Genomic DNA, 20480 nt, shown 5'->3' with positions numbered 1-20480 from the left:
TCGTTGAATCCGAGTTCTCGTTGAATCCGAGTTCCATTGTATAATTATATATAGGCTACAAAAAAGTTTTTTTTCTAAACGTAGGACTGTACCAATTGTAGCTATGGCATGCTGTCCCCGTGGTTTTATGCTTCCTGCATAATTCAGCAAAAGTTGATCATTTTTTACCTAATTTGATTTTACGAGTTCTCCGAGCTTGGAACATTGCATTGAAAATAAAAGTGTTTTTGTAGCCACAGATGAAGTGACACTTACTGATCATGTGATGAATACACAAGAGGAAAAAAATATCTCACCAAAGCCGTCTAGGAAAAGATATTTTATGACATTATATTGGGAATTTGGATTTTATATAAAAGAGTTATAATATAAACTGCTTTACTACATTGCCCTATATTTTTAACTACTCTTCTTTGTGACTGTTATTGTTGAAACTGAAACTGCTTCCTTTAATGTTTGACAGTAAGCAGTCTTCTTGGAAATTTGAATTTGAAATTATAACACTATTTGTATACGGTGGAGTCCACTTATAAAGAGTCCTGAAATAACGAGAAGTCTGTTATAAAGACACTATTCTAAAACCCCGGTTTTTTCCCTTCTTTATCTTTGTAAATAAAATACTGCTAGAGCGCAATCAAAAACACGCAAGTTGGTCATAGCGGAATATTGCTGCTGCTGTGCACAGCGCAAAAGCCAATTATACATTTGTAAAACCCCGTGAGTTGAGAAACTTGTTGGTGATCTAGCGAAACAAAGAATGGGAGAGCCCATGTGTGCCTTCAATGAAGGCCAGAGCGAATAAGTGTCGAGGGTGTGGCATGCGCAGACAAGCAGAATGCATCGCGTGATAGGCCAGCCTAGTCTAGATTAGGCCTATCTAGGCCTACCATGTCTCACATTTCTCCGATGCAGGGATGGAGAGGTCACATTGCTGTGATGGATGTACTGAATGTGTGACGTGGGCAGGGTGTGGTGTGTAGGTCTACGCAGTGCACAAGCAGACAGAACACACCACAGGGTGTGGTAGGGTGGAGGACAACACAGTGGGTGAGTTAGCGTAGAACCCTTTCTTTCTGATCGACAATGCTGAACTGTCAACATCACTAGCGCAAGAGAAAGAAACCTGATTCGATTTTTTATCAAAAAAGACCTAGAGGTCATGTTAAACAAAATCATCATCAGGGGGATAACAAAAAGAAATGCAGTATAATCCACTTAAAAGTTAAATCATCATCCGATTTATCGACGTTTTGACGACATATTTTCTAATTTACAAAATTTTTCCTTCAGTATCTTCACTTAACAATTTTTTTTTATATTACTATTACATTCGACTTTTTTTTTTCGGCTCACATTGCTTTATGGACATGCTTCCTGGGTGCCTGGCGAAGTCCATGAACATAAATGGGGGAAAAAGGCATGCTAATGGTCAACGCATTAGTTCTCCATTAAGTCCGCATACCCGCCAAGTAGCCTTTATCAACACAACAGGCGTTAGTAGGTCATGTAGAGCCTACACAGTGTAGTCTCCAACACAGTACAGTGCCTCACAGACATGAGCATCTTGCGCACTGGGCATCACCTCCCTACCCTCACTCCCGATTGCTCACTCCCCTTCCCCATCCCATTCTCAGTCTGTCTCTGGCAAGTGCCACGGTCAGTGAGTCAGTGCCTCGCCTTTCCATTTTCCCAAGCAAGCGGCCATGAACAGGCCTTTCAAGGATGCTACAACAAAGTTTGTGCTGGTGTGTAGTGTGCGCCTCATGCCTCGCGTTGCTCAGTCTTTGGTACCGTAACTCCAATCCCCCCTCCCCTCTGCCTCTTGTTAGTTTCACTGTGTAGTTGTGTTAGCCTACATCATCTAAGTGGAGCAAGAGATCTATTCTTAGCTTCACGTCTTCCCTCATGTTTATTCAAGGGAAGCAACCAGCTTAAGAAAGTAGTGTTGTCTTTTTACCGCTGACATCCCCTTGTTTTTTCCTCTTTAGCTTTATATTTTCATTTATCGACATGTTTTTATATATCGACATCAAATCCGCTTCCCGAAGCATGTTCGATATAATCAGATTTTACTGACATAAAAAGAACTTCAAACTCATAGGTTAGGCCTACTTTATTATTTCTCTTCAATTTATAACTGGATAATTTATAATGAGAATCCGGCTATAACATTTTCGACTTTTGTTTTGAAATTGTTTTATCTTAACAGTCTACGTTGGTCTGTGAATTGGGTACCATTTAGTGAAGAACTTCCTTGATTATATGTTTTATAAGATGTTGTTTCACACAAAAAGCACTAACTTGAGGCAACTGACCAGACTGTATTTTGTCTTGAGTCTTCTAGGGGATCTGGACCATTTGTCAAATGAGTATACTCATCATAGCCCAGAAAAAAAGAAAAAATATACGCATATATATATATATATATATATATATATATATATATATATATATATATATATATAAAAGTGAAACTAGAATTTTTGTTTCTGCTTTAAAGAAAATAAAATTATATCTTATACTCATAGAGATGTGTTCAGGGAAAGAAAGTGGGCTTTTCTGAAGCCTGTACAGCAGGTTGATTAGTGAAACATTGCAAACGAAACGGATAACTTTAAAACACAGTTCATTTGATAAAGTACCCTTTTTAGGAAGCATTGTTTTGTGAATTATATGTATGTTAGTTCATTTTATTGTTAAATACTACATGTGCTAATTTTCTTTCATTTCCTTTTTCTCAGCAGATGCATACCCTGATAGCAATGCTCACTGGTAGAGAGGTCACGCCAAGTATGTGGGATTGATGCCCCATGTTTAGCATACAAAAGCTGGTCTCCTTGTCTTAAGTCTGGCATATCTTCCACTTTTCTCAGTGAGGGAAGTAAGACTAGAGTAAATATGATGGTCGGTTTTGTATCGAATTCTGACTCAAGCTCTCACTTGTACCCAGCTGCTTACGCTGATCCTGGGTTTGCACAGTTCAACTCTCAGCACACATGTTCCTTTTCATCCAGTTATAACCAGATGAAAGTGGACTTGTCGTTGCCTCAGGAAAAACAACTTGTGCCTAGGTTTCAATTAAGTGGAGACGATCAGAAACTTTTGAACGATAAACCTCACAAGTGTGAGTTCTGTGGTCAGGGCTACAAACACAGACAAGATTTGAGGAGGCATATTCGCAACAACTGCAACAAGTGTGATTTGTGCGGTGCAAAATTTAAATCAATATGCAGTTTAAGGAAACACATCTTGGCCCATACAGGAGAAAAACCTTACAAGTGTGGTGTGTGTGGTGCGGGATTTGGCCATAAGAGTCATTTAAACAGACACACTTTGATACACACAAGAGAGAAGTCTTACAAATGTAATGTGTGTGCCACAGAGTTTACTACATTTAGTGATTTTAAAAGACACAATCTGTTACACACGGGAGAGAAACCGTATACATGTGATGTGTGTAATGCAAAGTTTCGACAATTTAGTGGTTTAAAACAACATGCCTTGATACACACTGGAGAAAAACCTTTCAAGTGTGATGTCTGTGAGTCAAGATTTCGTCTTAAAAATCACCTGAAACAGCACACGTTAATTCACACAGGAGAAAAGAACTATGAGTGTCATGTATGTGATTCAAAGTTTAGTACGTATAGTGATCTGAAACGGCACACTGTGTTACACACAGGAGAGAAACCATACAGATGTGATGTATGTTATGCCAGATTCAGACAAGCCAGTACTTTGAAACAACACACCTTGATACACACTGGAGAAAAACCTTACAAATGTAATGTCTGTGAAGCAAAATTTAAGCAAAGAATTCATTTAAAGCAGCACTCTTTGATACATACTGGTGAAAGACCTTTTAAGTGTGACATGTGTGATGCAAGTTTTGTTCGTAAAAGTCATTTAAAGCAACATGCTTTGATACACACAGAATCTGCTGGAGTGTGACATTGCCAGCATTATTACACTACATACATGTATTGCTTTTGTATTTGATCAACTGTCACCGCAGTGTCACAGATAGCAGCATCCTCATGTGGTGCCATGTTTGGAAATCTTGACATGCTGGTCTTCCTGCCTTGTGCATGTCATGTGATAATTTAATTTTAATCCCCTGCAATCACTCCGAAAAGTAATATTTTTCTTTTTAGTCTGAACTTGCTGGTTCCCAGTGCTACTTATTGATTGGCAGAAACCCTTAATTTTTAAACAGAATCTGAGGTGTAATAGTTAAACTCTTCACTCTACCGGTAGCGAAGAAAAGAAACAAGTTTGATTCCTGAGTAGAAAAGTGTTGTTATCAAGTAGCCTACCACTTGGCTGGGTTCTGTCAGACATGGATGTTCAAATTGTAATGGTGAAAGAGTTGTTTACACATACTATTGCCAGATGTCATAATATAATTACAGTATAACACGGACAGCTCGAATTCGTCAGGACCGGCCTCTGTAGTTCGAGGGACCAGTAGTTTGAGGGATGTCTTATAAAAATAAAGAGAAAAAAAAAACAGGACTGCAGGCACAGTTCAACAGTTGTGTGATTTCGAATCTTCAGCGACCTCTCTGTGTTATACTTTTATACTTATACTGTACATGTACATGTATGTGTTTTTGTGATTGACGATTATATTGTAATTTTTAGTAAATTATTTTCTAGTGTTTTTTATTTTGTCTGCCCAAAGGCTATTTTTGCATTTAATTTGATTGATCTGGCTCACTATTCTTTTAATAATGATAATATTTTAGGTATGGTGATGGAATCAGGCCCTCGTCAAAATAATGAAATTGAAGAAACCAACATATTTTTTTTACTGTTTGGTAATTTCTATCATTTTTGGTTTGTTTGGACCTAACACCCTATATAATATATATATTTGTCCAGTTAAAAACACTTTCCTGCATGAATTTGACTGAAAAACGTTGATCAATGGCACAAAATTTGCCAATTGGCAGTTTCCAAGGACACTACAGCTTTTCTTGTTAACCTGACACAGGGGCAACCCCCACCTCCTTCAACTGCAAAAATATCTTAACTTCTTTTCAAAATGCATGGATTTTTTTTTTTTAAGGCAAATATAAGGCTTTAAGATTCAATAACTTCTTATAATATGCCTATCCAAAAACTGATAAGCACCTGATTCCACCGTATTGCAACGCGTATGATTTATTTGCCTTCTTTTCTTGCGTCTCTTTGTTCACCTTTCATAGCAGAGATTGCCAGTACCAGTATCCGAGGGGTAATGGTTAGGCTATCTTACTATTGCACTCAGTAGACATACCGATTCCGTTACCAAGGGGGTGGTTTTTGTTACAGAATATCTTCTCTTGTCTGCTTGGATGTTGTATCCCACTCTGTCCACAGTGGCCCTGACAGGCAGTGTTAAAGCAGCCCCCTTAATCTAACTAAATGATGCTGTATTGTTGCATTAATCAGGGCATAATGTACACGCATAAATTGAAATATACGTACAACCGTTAGTCCAACCGTGAAAAACACAGAAACATCCCAGTGAAAAATAAAATTAAGAGTTTTGAAAGGCTATGTGTGATGAATGATTCTACTAAAATATGTGAGGCAGTGTGGTAAAATCAGACGCTCATCAAAATATAAATATTATAATGAAACCAGAGAAACCGGCATTTTTTGGCCAATGGGCTATTCTTTTCTAAATTTTCTTTTTTTTTAGGCTCAACACCTTTTATGTCCATTTAAAAACACATTTTTTGTTGTGGAATTTACTGAAAAACATGGATTAAAGGGAAAAAAATGTAAATGTTCAGTTTCCAAGGACTCTCAGGCAATAAAAATTACCAAACTTTGGTGGCCATTTTCTCACTAATTTTACCTCTGAAACCAGGTGACCTTGACCTCCTTCAATCACGAAATTTATATTTCGACTTCTATTCAACATAGATGAATATTTTTTTCATGAAAAGAAAGGCAAATAAACAGGCTTTAACCCTATTCGTACGCCCCGGGGTCATTTTGTATCCCCGGGGTTGTATTCTTCACATTTTAGAATACATCTAGATTCTAGTACGAAGATCTCTGAAACTTTTAGTATTTCTCAAAAAATCATTTTGACTGACTATGTAAAGCGTACGGATCGGATTAACGAGTAAATTTCCTCTTTGGAAAGTGGTCGCACAGAGTTCCCCACGTCGTATGGATATGATAGTAAAACGCAACGTACGGATAGGGTTAAGATGATACCAATAACCCCATATGTCCAAAAATTGACGAGCGCCTGATTCCTCCACATCGCTACACATGTTGTTGTTATCGATCCAGATTCTACATGCATACATGCTGGACATTTAGCAACGATGAAAGATTTTAAAAATGAAATAGAAGCAAATAAAATGTTGTTTGAGACTATTGAGAATTTCATGAAAGGAAAAGAAATCAAATGAGGTAGTGTAAAAAGAAACCCAAGTGAGCTGCTCACTTATTACAAACTGATTGGAAGAGACAAAAATGCAGTTTCTTGTGTACTTGAACAGAAATAAAGGCAATTTTAAAGGCCTTGAACATCTTGCTCTGGCTTGAAAATTAGAAGGTAAAATAGGCAGGGGTAGACTGAGAACGACTTAATTCGGTAGACCACTTGAAGAGGTGGAGGCAGGGAAAGATCAGGTCATATACATCCATAAAATGTAGGTCTTTTGAGAGCATCTAAGTACATATGTACTCATAATATAATAATTGTGGTAGACTGCTGTCTGTTGACTGTTTGTTTTTATTAATCTCTTAAATTATTTGCAAATTTTGAGAGCAAATCACTAAAGACAGTGAAAATAAAATAGAAGCAACAGAAATGTGGTTTCTTAGGAGACTGCTAAGAGTATCGTGGAAAGAAAAGAAATCAAATGAGGTAGTGCTTGATGAAGCCCACGTGGGACGCTCAATGTTAAAAACAATCAGGAAACGACAAATGCAGTTTTTGGGACTCCTGAATAGACATTAAGGGTCTTGAAACATCTAGCTCTCACTGGCAAAATTGAGGGCAAGCGAAGCAGGGGTAGGCCCAGAACAACATACTTAGGGAACCTGAACAAATGGGTAACAGTAACAGGGAAAGATCAGGGAAACGTAGCTTTTTTGAGAGCAAATGTCTGTCGCAGATCTGGCACTGGATGATGATGAGAGCATATTTCCATGACACAGTAATACCAGATTCTTATTATGTGGACCGGGGTCTTATGTGGCATGTTCTTAGTCAGAATTTGTAGAGGTATACCATTTATTATAAAAGTAAGTCTTCCCATGTGCAATATGTAATAAAGCTGTTCAAACCTCGGAATACATCTTCTCTGTGTTATGCTGGTGGTTGGGGGTGTTACTTGTCCCTAGACTAGTTTTTAGGAATATTCTTCTCTTTAATTTGAAGTCAATCTAAACTTTTATTTTCTTTTATAACAAAAAAAACATTCCTCATCTTATCAGTACAGGGACTCTGTGTATGGATGTTCTCTGTTTTAAGTGTTGCTGCGTTAGTGCTTAGCTGGTGGTCTAATGTGTGGTTTGCTCTTTCTTTCCTCTATCAAAATGTGAAACATCCTTAGTCTTTCGCTCCTTCTTTTCTTTGTATGTTATTGTTACCCTCTTGTAGTAGGGCCTACTTAGTAAAACCCCTAATCTTCGGCTTTATTAATATGACCTTAGGTTTGTGTTGCAAGGGCTGTTAAACTCTAACACTACTAACAGAAACAAGAACCAAGTGTTACTTGTCTACTTTGATCCCTGTCTACCTTGTATTTTGAGTTGAACTCGTTAAACACGAGCAGCCTCTCCCTGGTTTTGGAAGGCACCACTGACAGGTCCTACTTTTGTTTTTTTGTTAGGTAAAGTAAAGTTTACTTTTGGTTTCTTGGAGGGCGCTAGTGGTTAGTCTTACTTCGGGTTCGTTGAAGTTCAACTGGTAGGTCTTTCTTATTCATTTTTTTTCTTTTTTGGGGGGTGGGGTACTAGTTAGTACTTGCAGTACATTAGGGGGTCTCATTACTGCCACTTGGCCTAGGGAACCGGTAGTGGGATGGTACATGTCGGCAGTGTGACCATGCGTCTTTTAGCGACACTGGGAAGGTGCAGACTCAAAAAAGCGTTTTAGAACTGAAGTGGGCGAGGAGGTGACACGTGTGCACCCTCTTGTTTAGTCTAGAGTCTATGCTTATAGGCCCTTCTTGTTTTATATATATAGCGTCTTCGTCGCCATGGTCGGCTTGAGCATCATGCTGAAGAAGATGGTGAAGAGAGTTGGTGCCCGGACACCCCCCCCCCCCCCCCCCCCCCCAAAAACAAAAACAAAAAAACAAACAAACAAAACAGTCAAGTGCCGGATCTGCGACAGGCTTCGGCGACCTTAGAGATGCTCTCAAAATTCAAAAACGCTACATTATCCTGATCTTTTCCCGACGCCCATCTGTTTAGGCTCTTTAAGTCCAAGTTGGTTGCTCTGGGTCTACTCCTCTGCCTTTGGAATAGGGGCTACTGGCTACCATCCTCGACCCAGCGGGTCCCAGGTGGCGGACGGGGAACGTTAATGGGTTAGACCTAGCTGTGAATATACATGTAATACGTTAAATAAACAGCCCCGGACCAACTGGCGGTGCTCTTACCAGGACGGGGTGAGGTGGTAGGCGGCACCACCACGTCAGGAAATGCCCTAAGAGTCCGCTGACGGGAGCACCACGTGGGGAATGACTACAATTCCTCCCAGTGCTCCCGGGGTAGGTCAAAGTTCAAGTCCAGTTCCAGAACTAGAGTGCTGAAATTGGAGGAGGAAGAGAAGAAGAAGAAGAAGAATTGAGGGAGGAGGGGGAGGAGGAGAAAAAGAAGAAGAAGTGAGTCACCATAAGGCAGAGGCATTTCAGTTGTAGACAAAACAATTTCAGCTAACATTCATTGTGACAAAAAGGGATTTTTCTTGGGGCATGCTTTCTTCGTCTCCGTCATTATGATTGTCATCTTGCGTTACAGCCCCCGGTGTTCGAGCAACTGGGACCTCTGTATCATTTACAGGCAGGAGAGCAATCTAGTTCATTTTCCAGCTTGGAACCGCAGTCTAATTTACATGAATACCTCACAGTTTGGAGAAGCACGTGTGGCATTGGTCCAATGAATTGGAAAGAGTTTACCAGAGTCAAGTTTTCAGTCCCAGCACTGTGACTGAAAAGTGGTCTGAAAGACCGCTGTTAAGACTTCAAAATATTCTCTTAAAGAATGATACTCTGTTGCATCCCAGTCTTCTCGCCCCCCCCCCCCCCCCCCCCCCAGTGGCTTCCCTATGTTAAACCACCTGGAAAGTGGTGGATTTTTACACCGATGACCGTTTTCCTCAATTGAGTAGGTGTGATCACTGCTGTGATCCCCACGCCATGAATATCCTTTCGAAATCTAGAGTCCTTATATTGCGATCGAAGTTGAATGCTTCAAACTGAATGCAGTTGTGCGCTATATTCGTGAACATTTTCAGTGAGCGACCCAACAGCAGAATTCAATTTTAAATCTTTGAACCTCTGCGTATGGGGAGCAGAGTCCCAGAGCGTTCAATGAGTTCACAAGAAGCCTTGATGAGAAATGGCGATGGAGAAATACACAAATTCCTACTTGTATTAAGGGATCAATCCTAGATCTCGGTCGACTAGCAACTATTTTCAGCTGTGAATTGTAGTACATGACAGTTTCATTAAGAAACAGCACCAGGGGGTCATCAAGTTAGCGTGTGTTCTTTCCATTATAATCCAATAAGATTCACTGACGGACTTCTTTTTCAAATGTGGATTTTTTTATCAATAGGCGAGCTGCCGTGACAATTTGCTTCTGCCTGGCATCAAATGCCCCGTGGTGTTTCCTAAAATTCTCGTATTCGTATGATTTAAGAAGACGATTATTTAAATGTAACAGCACCTCTCACCATCAACATCCGCTATTATGTTATGCTTTCCCTTGCACCTGTTGTTTCTTTTCCAGGTACTGTACCACAAACTATGACGTTCACCTCATGCACATGGTTTTCCAAAATGGTCATCAGATCCCGAATATTGATCTGCTCATATTCATTTGCCTTCAGACAGGACACATACGTATTGACCGACATCTATCTTTAGAGCATCTCGAGGTCTCAATGATGTCCTTACTTTTTAAAAAAAATTCAACGTCTAATATATAACAAACATGGTGGCTGTTTAAAATTTTGAAGTTGCAACTGAATAAAAACAACTGAGAATAGTCGTCCATTCGTCCTTTCTTTATTGAGTCCTGACTTTGGGTCTCGGCTCGCACGTGAATGACCCCTATGCCTTTGTAAGTTTTCTTTTCAGACCATAAAAAATTCGATGGATGCTAAATTGAAACTCTTGGACTCGAGACAACCGAAGTTTGCATTTCAGCCAGTTGCTGCCTGGACTGTGACTAGTCTTTCTATAGCGGCGCCTATTTTGCAAAAGATTTTGCACCTATTATGTAAGATCGGTGACATGAAATCTGCACTTGGTGCCCTTCAGTCTCATTTGGTCTTTTTACGTTGTACAACTGCCAGAATACCATTCAGACATTGTTATAATTTCAATTGCTCAAGGGGGAATTCTTTAATTAGAGGGAAATTACACAGTAAACAAACATCCACCGAAAAGCTCCGACTGAGGGTGTGAGAGAAAATGCATTCTCTTAATATTGGCTTTCCATACTTTTTTTTTTTTTTTACAAGACTCATAACTTTGTTGACATAAAAGAACAGCGTCGAGATACCGTACCGATGATGACGATCTCATTTTCGGGCAAATCCGAAAAATCCACGAGTCACAGCAACTATGGTAAACCGATTTGGTCATTATATAATATATAAGTTTTGCTTTTTCGACAACCGTTAACGCATTTTTAAACAATTTCCTCCTCGAGATCGAATGCCGATTTTTAATATGTCAGTCTACCCAATTTTATCTGCCGAACCATTTATTATTAATAACTTTTATTTTTGTTTCAATTTTTTAAGGGTTTAGATCTATACATTGTACCCGTATCTTGTGGACGCCGCCATCGAATGGGCCCATATAAATTATACATATATTATACATATATATATATAAATTGTCGTGTAGCAAGGCGAGATCGAGAGGCGTTACAGTATCTAGCGTACTCGTGTACATTTCTACTGAAAAACACTATCATAGACTTGCTTTTAATATTAATTATATATTGCCCCCGCAGGCTGTAGGCCTACCTTCTAAAATGCCACTTGGATTCTTGTATTTTGAAACTTACCAGAATACAGAGGTGTTTACAAAAATATTGATCTGTTAAGACAAATTTTTAATTATTACAAGTGATTGAAGTGTAAATTTTCAAAATTGACTTTTTTGCATGTTTTACTTCATTTTGGAAGACACATCTTTCCCGAGCACTTTAATTTGCATTTTATTTGAGTGCAATTCGACCATTCTGTGAAAAATTATCATAGCCTACTTATTGGCATTCTAAAGTGCACAGGGGTCCGAAGGTGAAAGTGTTGAGAAAACGGTTTTAACATTATTTTTTTTTACTTTGGAATAAGTAGATCTCAGTCTATAATGATAGTGCTCAATCACTTGGAAACAAAACAAAAAAACCCCAACTTTATTGCAGTTTAGGCCTACTTACTGTAGGCCTAAACTTGATTTTTTAAAAATCTTTGCATAGCCTAGAGCAAAACGAAGGACTTATATTTAATTAGAAACAATTCACGTTTGGTTTGAATAGCAGGAAATGGAACAGAAGAAGGTGAAACAGCAGTCATGGAAAAACCTTTCCAGAAGTGAAACGAGAAGATGTGCAAGCAGACTGTGATCCAAGACCAACTTATTTTCATGCGTACTGGGTTTTCCCGAAACGGCAATAATGATTCTAGGCGTATAATATTGGGGATTCCCGTAGAAAGAAAGTGTCCATCCAATTGAGTAAAGATTCCTTCTGTTTGTCTGGGGATTCGGCGTGATTTGTCGACAATATATCCTCAAAAATAATTCTCCAAAAATATTTGGAATCATTTCTGAGCAAATTTATTGAAACATATAAATATAATCTCGTTGTCGATTTAAAAAATGAACTTCACGGCCTACTGCATTGGCTCCCTGTAAAAGAACGAATAATATTTAAAATCTGCGTCATGTGTTTCAAATGTGTAAATAAAACTGCTCCTTTTTATCTGCAAGAACTTATCAGTATATATAAACCAGGGAGAAACCTAAGATCATCGAACGATAACACCCTACTTGTGACACCTGTAAAATCATACAAATCATATGGAGAGAGATCTTTCTCATATCTTGGTCCATTTATGTGGAACAGATTACCCATGAAACTAAGACAAATAAGAACACTTGATAGCTTCAAAAGACATCTTAAACATTTTCTGTTCCTACAGGCCTATCCTTCATAAGCTTTTAACGTTAGCTTTCATTATATTTGTTCTTTTCCTATGTCTGGATGAAAATAGTCTCTGTGTGTGTGTGTGTGTGTGTGTGTGTGTGTGTGTGTGTGTGTGTGTGTGTATGTGTGTGTGTGTGTGCATTAATGTATATTGCGTGAGAAGAAAGGAAGTAGTAAGAAAGGTTTTTGAAAAATGGGTATTCCAATGTAAAGCGCATTGAGCTACTTTTTTTTGGAAATGCGCTCTATAAATGTTATATATTATTATTTATTATTATTACTTTCGGCGATAAGCCATATCTAAAAATAGAATTCCGCACCCTCCGCCAATGGGTTTGGCCACCTCTATTCTCACCCGGGGTGAGAATAGTGCAGGCGAGTCTTTTGGCTATTCTCACCCGGTGCGCGTTCACCGTTATAGTTATGAAAGTGGCTATTCTCACCCGCCCGGAAGTTCTCGCAACATCAACTCCTCCCCTCTTCTCTCTCTCTCTGTCTCTTTCTGAATACTGTCTATCGGTGTGGACGATCAAATTGACCAAAACAAAGTTAAAAAATGATGTTAAAACACAAAAGTAAATTAATTTGGTTGTCTACAAAGATGCTACGGTTATTTAACTTTTCGAATCGAGCCGAACTACGCGGGTCGCCATTTTGTTTTGCCCGGAAATTCTCGCACTACTCCACTCTCTCTTTCTCTCTCTCTCTCCACTGCCCACAGACAAAATTGCACGCTTTTAGTAGGCTACAGTTGTAATGGAACGTTTGTTCACGGCACAGAATTCTACAATTTTTCTGTTATCACAGTGTAGAATTCTGTGGTTTAGGGTGAACGCAAAATTTGGTGAACGCGCACCGGGTGAGAATAGCCACAAGACTCGCCTGCACTATTCTTACTCTGGGTGAGAATAGAGGTTTTCTCAGAGCCGCCCACACACAATTGTCAGGTCCTTGGACCAAAGGTGAGATCTTCTTGGCCAGAGAATCTTGGCTTGGACCCAACCCTGTAGATCAACGTTCTCACTACTCTGAGCGTCAAGACCCAACCCAATGCCACCAAGCCAGTGTGAGTCAGCAGTGGACGCCGCCAGACCAGCCACGTCCACTCAGGGAAGTTGACGACAATAACTTGACGACACGACCGGCGTCAGCCGCGTCAGCCATCCATGGCCATGACTCGACGAAATAGCGACATCAATTTTGCCGTTGAAACTGAAAGTGACATTGAACCAGATGAAAACGAATCTGATGATGATGTGAGAAGTAAGCACAGATGACGCGGCAGGTTAGTTACTTTTATAGATCTCCTATAGTCCGATTTTGTTGAGCTTGGGTCTGACTGCAATGAGCAATGTCAAACATGACTCAACATGAGAATCATGTCGTCACCTGCCGTCTCAGGACACGTCTCGGATCCTGCCTTGACTTGACCTTAGACTAGCTTAGGTTTTTAGGCCTACACTACTGACTCTGCTTCCAGGACTGTTACTACATCTAGATCTAGATCCACCTCGTGGGTGCACCACCGGTTTGTATAATCTTGAATCCTGAATCTAGATAGATCTCTAGCATGACTTTTTACACTGTTTGATATTGATGAAGGAAGACTTGAGTTTCAATAATTTGGTAAATATTTGCTTTCACTCCTGCACACAGAAGCACTGCTTTTGGGGTCAAACTGTAGTATTATTTGCTGCAGAACAATCATTAACCCTCCTGCGGGAGCCAGGTTTATGTAGCAATGCAAATATTGGGCTTCCGCGGGCGTCGACAAATTTTGGTCCTAGTTTTGCGGGTGTATTTTTGGACTGGATCGGGACGTAGGTGACTAACTTTCTCAAACTCGGTCTGCTCTATTTCTGGACCAATATGATTGAATGAAACTTGGCAACCATTCAGAAAATAGGACAAATTTAACTATGATATGTGGAAGTTTGTACACATAAATTAACCTATATATTTTTGTTGTCAGAAACACTTTCATATATCGGGTGTATACCGAAAACTATAAGGATCTTGATTTTCAACGTTGAGAAGGTAAGAGATCTATCTTGCCTCTATAGCATCCTCAAATTTAAATGTTCTGTGTCAAGTAATTGTTTAGAATTTATCATAAATGCACCAATACCCCCCTGCCCAAAGCGGCTGGCTCGGAGACTGGCTGTTTTCCCCTCATTCCATCAGCAAATGTGTGTGATCTACAAATTTCCGCATGATTATTCCAAGCTCGTTCACTGTTCACTTGAAATAGGGCAATGGCAGGCGTGCGCATCCAGTTGTTTTTCTCTCTGTTCCTCTGTAACACAATGGGGGGTGTATTCTGAGGCGAGCTCATGTCGCCTCAGGGTGTTCGTGTCTCAACTGGAAAAAGGGCTTTTTGTTGTAGGCATGCTAGATTGAATTGAATTATATATTTATATATTATATATGTGAGTCAGCATGGTGCAACCAGGCGCTCATCAAAATAATGAAATCGGAGAAACAGGCATTTTCCGCCAGTTTGAAATTTTCTATCAAATTTTTATTTTTTGACTTAACCTCTTGTATGCCCATATAAAAACACATTTCCTTGTGAATTTTACTGAAAAACATTGATTAAAGGCACAAGATATGTCATTTTTCCGTTTTCAAAGACTTGGCGGCCGTTTTCTCAGTAATTTCATTACTGAATTCAGGCGACCTGACTTCCTTCAATCCCAAATATCTTGAGTTCTATTCAAGATAAATGGATATTTATTTCATCTTAAGCAAGGCAAATAAATCAGCTTTCAGATGATACCAATAACTCCAAATGCCCAAAAATTCTCCACATGCCCAAAAATTGACAAGCGCCTGATTCCACCGCGTCGTGACACATCTTTTCTAATTCTGTCTGATTCTCTTTGCATTGCCTCACTAACTTCACCAATACAGTAGAGTCCATTTATAACGAGTCCTGAAATAACGAGAAGTCTGTTATGAAAAACTTTATTCTAAAACCCCGGGGGTTTTTTTCTCTTTTATCTTTGTAAATAAAATACTGCTATAGCGCAATCAGATAAATGCGGGAGTCGGTTATAGCGGAATATTGCTGCTGCTGTGCACAGCGCATATGCCATTTATACATGAAAACCAGGCAAGTTGAGAAACTTGTTGGTGATCAAGCGAAACAAAGAATGGGAGAGCCCATGGGTACCAACGATGAAGGCCGGAGTGAATGAGTGGGGAGGGTGTGGTACGCGCAGACAAGCCGTTGGGAAGCAGAACGCATTGCCTGATAGTGATAGGCCAGCCTAGTCTAGATTATCTAGGCCTATCATGCCCTTCACTTCTCCGATGCGGGGATGGAGAGGTCACAGTGCTGTGGTGGATCATGAAGCGAATGTGTGACGTACGCAAGCAGACGCGGGAACGCACAACAGGGTGTGGTCGGGTGGGGGAAAACACAGCGGGCGAGTTAGCCAGAACTGTCGTTGTTATAGCCAACGCCAAGCTGTCAACATCGCTAACGCTAGAGAAAGAAACCTGATTCAATTTTTGATCAAGTAAGACCAAGAGGTCATCTTGAACAAAGCCATCATTAGAGGAGATAACAAAAAAACCCCAAAAAAACAGAACACCATACTCATAGATTAGGCCCATTTTATTATTTCCTTTGAATTTATTACTGGATCCATCACAACGAGAATCCTGCTCTAACGGATATTTCGTACCGGTCCCCTCCCTCTCGTTATAACAGGATTCCATTGTAACACACTCTTAACACTTAAAGTACCGTCAGCAACTTTAGTCTCAGATGCAGCCAGGCACACAAAACATAATTAATCAATGGATGAATGCACTGCACTGAAGTAAATACCAAATGAAGTCACTCTATATGATAGCTGAATGGTTGATGAACTTCTATTGAATTTTAAAACCTGTTTCTTATGCTGCCAAGAATTTTTAAAGTAAAAAAAATCTACCACGACTTCAGCGTTCTTAACTGGTGCAGTACTTTAGGGTTTTTCATTATATGAGCCTTCGGTACTGTAAGTGTTAAACCCTACAATAATTAATTTAAAACTGAGAATTCATTCCTTGACTGAACAGAAGATACATACTGTTTGCAAGAAAACAGGTTGATTTTAAAAGTCCTCATGCAAACACCCCACCATTTGACGTTTGGAAAAAGCCCTTTTTATAATCTGTGTAATGACCAATGTTTATTTTATATTTCATTTCATGTTGTTTTATCTTTCTCAGCTGGCTTATTTGTTGTAAAGCCCTCTAGGTACAAGGGTGTCTGATAATTTTGCGCAACAGTATAACAAGTAAAAGACAAATTTTCAGTCTAGCACGCACATAGAGAACATGCATAGAGAGCAAATAGATTTTCATATCCCAAATTTTTGTGAAATACATGTATGTCCTTTGTATTTAAAACACATGTTTTTTTTTTACTATAGTATTAACATAAACTTTTCAAATTTTATATTGAGGCATTGTGGTGAAATCAGGCTCTTGTCCAAATAACGAAATCAAAGAAATCAGCAATTTTATGGCCATTGGACAATTTTTTTTCTAAATGTATAGTTTTTTAGTCATCACATTCTATGTCTATTTAAAAACATATTCCTCTGCGTACTTTACTGAAAAACGTTGATCGGAGACACAACAATGTAAATTTGCAGTTTCCAAGAACACTATACATTTGGAGGTCACCCAACTTTGACAGTCATTTTCTTGCTAATTTTACCTCTGATGCTAGGTGACCCCCATTTCCTTCAATCGTGAATATTTTTACTTCAATTCAAGGTCGATGGGCAATTCTTCCGCCAAAACCAAGAACAATGAACAAGTTTTAAGATGATACCAATAAGTCCATATATGTCAAAAATTGACAAGCACCTGATTTCACCTCTTTGTGACTCATATTAATGAACCACATGTCATAGAATTTACATCACCATATTTTTTCCCCACAGATTCCGGATGCGCTCCAGATGACAAAAGAGAAAAAGGTTCATATGAATCATGGTAGGCTTGTAAAGCCCTGCTACCAAAATGCTCGTCAGGGAGCTTGAAGATACAATAGCTATCATTGTCTCTGCTAGAAACTTTATCTCTGCTCAGGCACTCAACCACCACCTCTTCCAGCAGGCCGTCCGTGAAGAATGATGCTGCGTACAGCCATTTCTATATGCCTCATCGTGTCTACCAGCTGCATTAGGGGATAACAATTTCCTGAGTGAAAAAGACAATTGCTTGGCAGACTACTTCAGCTACTCTTGTCTTCATTGCCTGGCTTGCGTACATCAGTGACATTTTCAGGCACCTGCCGTAATGCTCTCAGCATGTCACTTTAAACGAGAAGCCTAACAATCATTGTAGCGGAGCAGATCAACTTGCTTCACCACTTACATCAAGTAGTGTGGCTTTGGAGCAACAGCATTGAGAAGTTTCATGATTCTAATTGAAGACATCGGCAACTGCAACATGCTCTAAGATGACCCGATTGAGGTGAAGGCTTCTACACCACTAAAGATGCGGTTCTCTACCATCAATAATCCTTGCTTTACTTTGTGGTGAAAACGGTGGTCCAGATGACACAAACTGCCTCTGCAAACATGGTTCCCTGTCTTGGTTGTCATTAAAACAAAGCTGCAGGCTCGTCTTGACGTCGGACCCATCATGAGGTTGGCCTCATCCAAGACTGCTTGGAGGATCAGATACCTCTTATTATAGGAAAAACAAGAACATTCGTTTGACTGTATGAAATAGATGATGAATGCTTGATATAATTTGTGATCTTTTCTTGAAGTTTTGGTAAAACTGCATTTTTTCACAAGGTCAAATTTCTCATACTCTGAATTTAAGTTCTCTTCAGATTCTCATCTCAGTATTTCTTTCATTAAGGCATGACTACTGTAAGTCTCTTCTTGCCAATTTAAGTTTGGAAATGATTAACAGACTGCAGCGGTTCCAAGATGGAGCTGCTCGATTGATCTTTAGCAAAATCCAAAACGGAAACAAGATTCCTTTATTAATAAAGTTAACATCTTTTCAGGTGGAGCAAAAAAACAACAACTGATTAATGTAGGTATGTATGAATGATCAACACACTGGAAACGATCAAGCCCTAAAAGCGTATTATATGACTCACGATTTAGGAACTCTTGGCTTTACTGTCGATTCCGTAGTAATTCTTGTTGTGTCATTCAAGTTGTAACAGTAATCCATTCCGCACATCTTAAGATGAGCTAATTTGGAAGCAAACAGCTATGATACATTTAAGTGAAACATTAATTTGCTTTTTATAGCGATTTTAAGGCGGGGAACTCCACGAAACTTAATCAGAAATGAAGCCCATGATATTGATGAAAAAAAATGTTCGCGCCACTATCATGATACGAGGATCTGGCTCTTATAGGACGATAATGCGGATGAGAATCTCATGAGAGTGCCCACAGTAACGTCTTTCTTCCCATGCCCCAAGAACTTTGAATTTCTTCCTGAAAGAAATGTCTATCATATCAAAGAGAATATTTAAGAAAAGTCTAAAGACACATTTTTTTTTCAACACTATCCTCTGTCAGTAAATATTGTATGTGAGAATGTGTGCGGGTCAGGAAGTTGTTTGTATTGTTGTTGTTTAATGGTTTAACAATGTGCATACTATAAACTTTTATCTTTTACAAAGCACAGATGATATAGATTATAGTATAATTCGGGCTCAGATTGTGTCTCTAAAGGGGGGGGGGGATAAAGTTAGGAAAACTCTGCCATACAGTACCTTAGCGATAATTTAGTTGCTGTAGAAAGAATGGCCAGTTCATTTTGAACTTGGACTGTTGACTTGAGACGCAGTATAGTAATTTGGTACACAAAAATTATTTTTTTTCGAGTATAAATGAATGCTTAAGGAATCACAGAATTTAGTGACTGAGAGAAAAGATAAAAAAACAATAATGTTTTATGGAATGAAAACTAGCTTTTAAATATCAACAAATTATTGGTCATATTATTACTAAAATCCAAAGCTTTTAGCCTCATTGTTATGGAAACACCAACCTCTACCCCAGAAGCTGTGTGCATCATAGTATCATTTTCTAAAATCCATTTTAGGAACATTTATAAAAATTTTATACCGATGAATGAACGTCGTTTTCCTTGACAGAGAACTAAAATATGTGGTTACATTATAACAGAAAAGGGAAGTCGTAGGATCATTTAAAATAACCCAAAAAGTTAGTCATCTCATTATAAGAAATAACTGTATCGGGGGAGTACATAGTATAGCTTTTTGTGTGTGTGTGTGCACTGTTTATTTGTAAGAGTCCACGGATGAGCTGTCGCATTGGTTAGTATGCTGTATGTTTTTATGAAAAGACTGAAGGGACACAGCTGCCAATCCACTGGAGAGATGTAGACAGGCCCATCCTTCTAAGCCTGAGGTTTTTGTGTCTCTGATGATGATGCACGGTTGGTGTCTTTGCTCTCACCACTTTTCTTGCAACAGACTTGAAAATAGCTTGTCAGCAGTTTATCTACCAGCTTTGATATTGCACTGTACTTCTGGGTCTATGCTTTCAGAGAGTGCCTGCTATCTGTTTAGCACTGCTAGGACAAAGGCTGTTTCAGTAATTGAGTAGGGAGATTTCGCAGTAGTTTGTTGCAGTCACTCTGATCACCTTTGTTCTTATAAATGTATCTTGGACTTCAGAGCGGATGGCTCTGGTTTGCATTCCCAACTGGCCGTTCTTAACTCCTTGGTTGCATTTGGGAGATTTTATGGCTCTCCACCATTTTGGCTCAGTGCTATCACTATCGCATATATGAACGATAAATATCAAGGTCCCACCTCTTAAATAACCATAGTGTTGAAGGGGGCGTTTTACCCATACATTGACCAATGCAGAAGATGCTCTAAATCTGATTCTCTTGTTCACTTTAGTGGAGAAGCTGTTGTGCAGAGGTCTTGAAACATGTTCTCTAGGCCAGTACTGTCCCCGTAATTTTAAGCTCCCCTCATAATTTAGCAAAATTTGATAATTTTTTGCATAATTTCTGATTATTTTCCTTTATCATTTTTTGTTAAAGTTAACAGAATC

General features: G+C 39.1%; 1 protein-coding gene and 1 long non-coding RNA gene across 3 annotated transcripts; both read left to right on the top strand.

The window, feature by feature from the left end:
* The first annotated feature begins 862 nt into the window (after positions 1-862).
* On the top strand, positions 863-4651 carry LOC101853585 (zinc finger protein 525). Of its 2 annotated transcripts, none has more exons than XM_005109099.3 (2): positions 863-1047; positions 2745-4651. In XM_005109099.3, exon 2 carries the CDS (start codon positions 2899-2901, stop codon positions 3949-3951), a length of 1053 nt encoding a protein of 350 aa, XP_005109156.1. In that variant the 5' UTR covers positions 863-1047; positions 2745-2898; the 3' UTR covers positions 3952-4651. The 2 variants fall into 2 exon arrangements, with proteins under 2 accessions (XP_005109156.1, XP_005109155.1); XM_005109098.3 differs by having other exon boundaries at positions 2742-4651.
* Positions 4652-13272: 8621 nt separating this feature from the next.
* LOC106013262 lies at positions 13273-18170 on the top strand. The gene is made up of 2 exons (XR_001185301.2): positions 13273-13693; positions 17355-18170. It is a non-coding gene; the product is annotated as an uncharacterized LOC106013262 (long non-coding RNA).
* The last annotated feature ends 2310 nt before the right edge of the window (positions 18171-20480 follow it).

The sequence above is a fragment of the Aplysia californica genome, unplaced genomic scaffold (genome assembly GCF_000002075.1).
Source record: "Aplysia californica isolate F4 #8 unplaced genomic scaffold, AplCal3.0 scaffold00748, whole genome shotgun sequence".
NCBI lineage: Eukaryota > Metazoa > Mollusca > Gastropoda > Aplysiida > Aplysiidae > Aplysia > Aplysia californica.
Note: the sequence above shows the minus strand (reverse complement) of the source record. Positions and strands in the feature narration are given on the sequence as shown.

What these genes read in the sequence shown, in the direction of transcription:
- LOC101853585 (XM_005109099.3), top strand. Translation starts at nt 2,899, where the DNA reads ATGATGGTCGGTTTTGTATCGAATTCTGACTCAAGCTCTCACTTGTAC.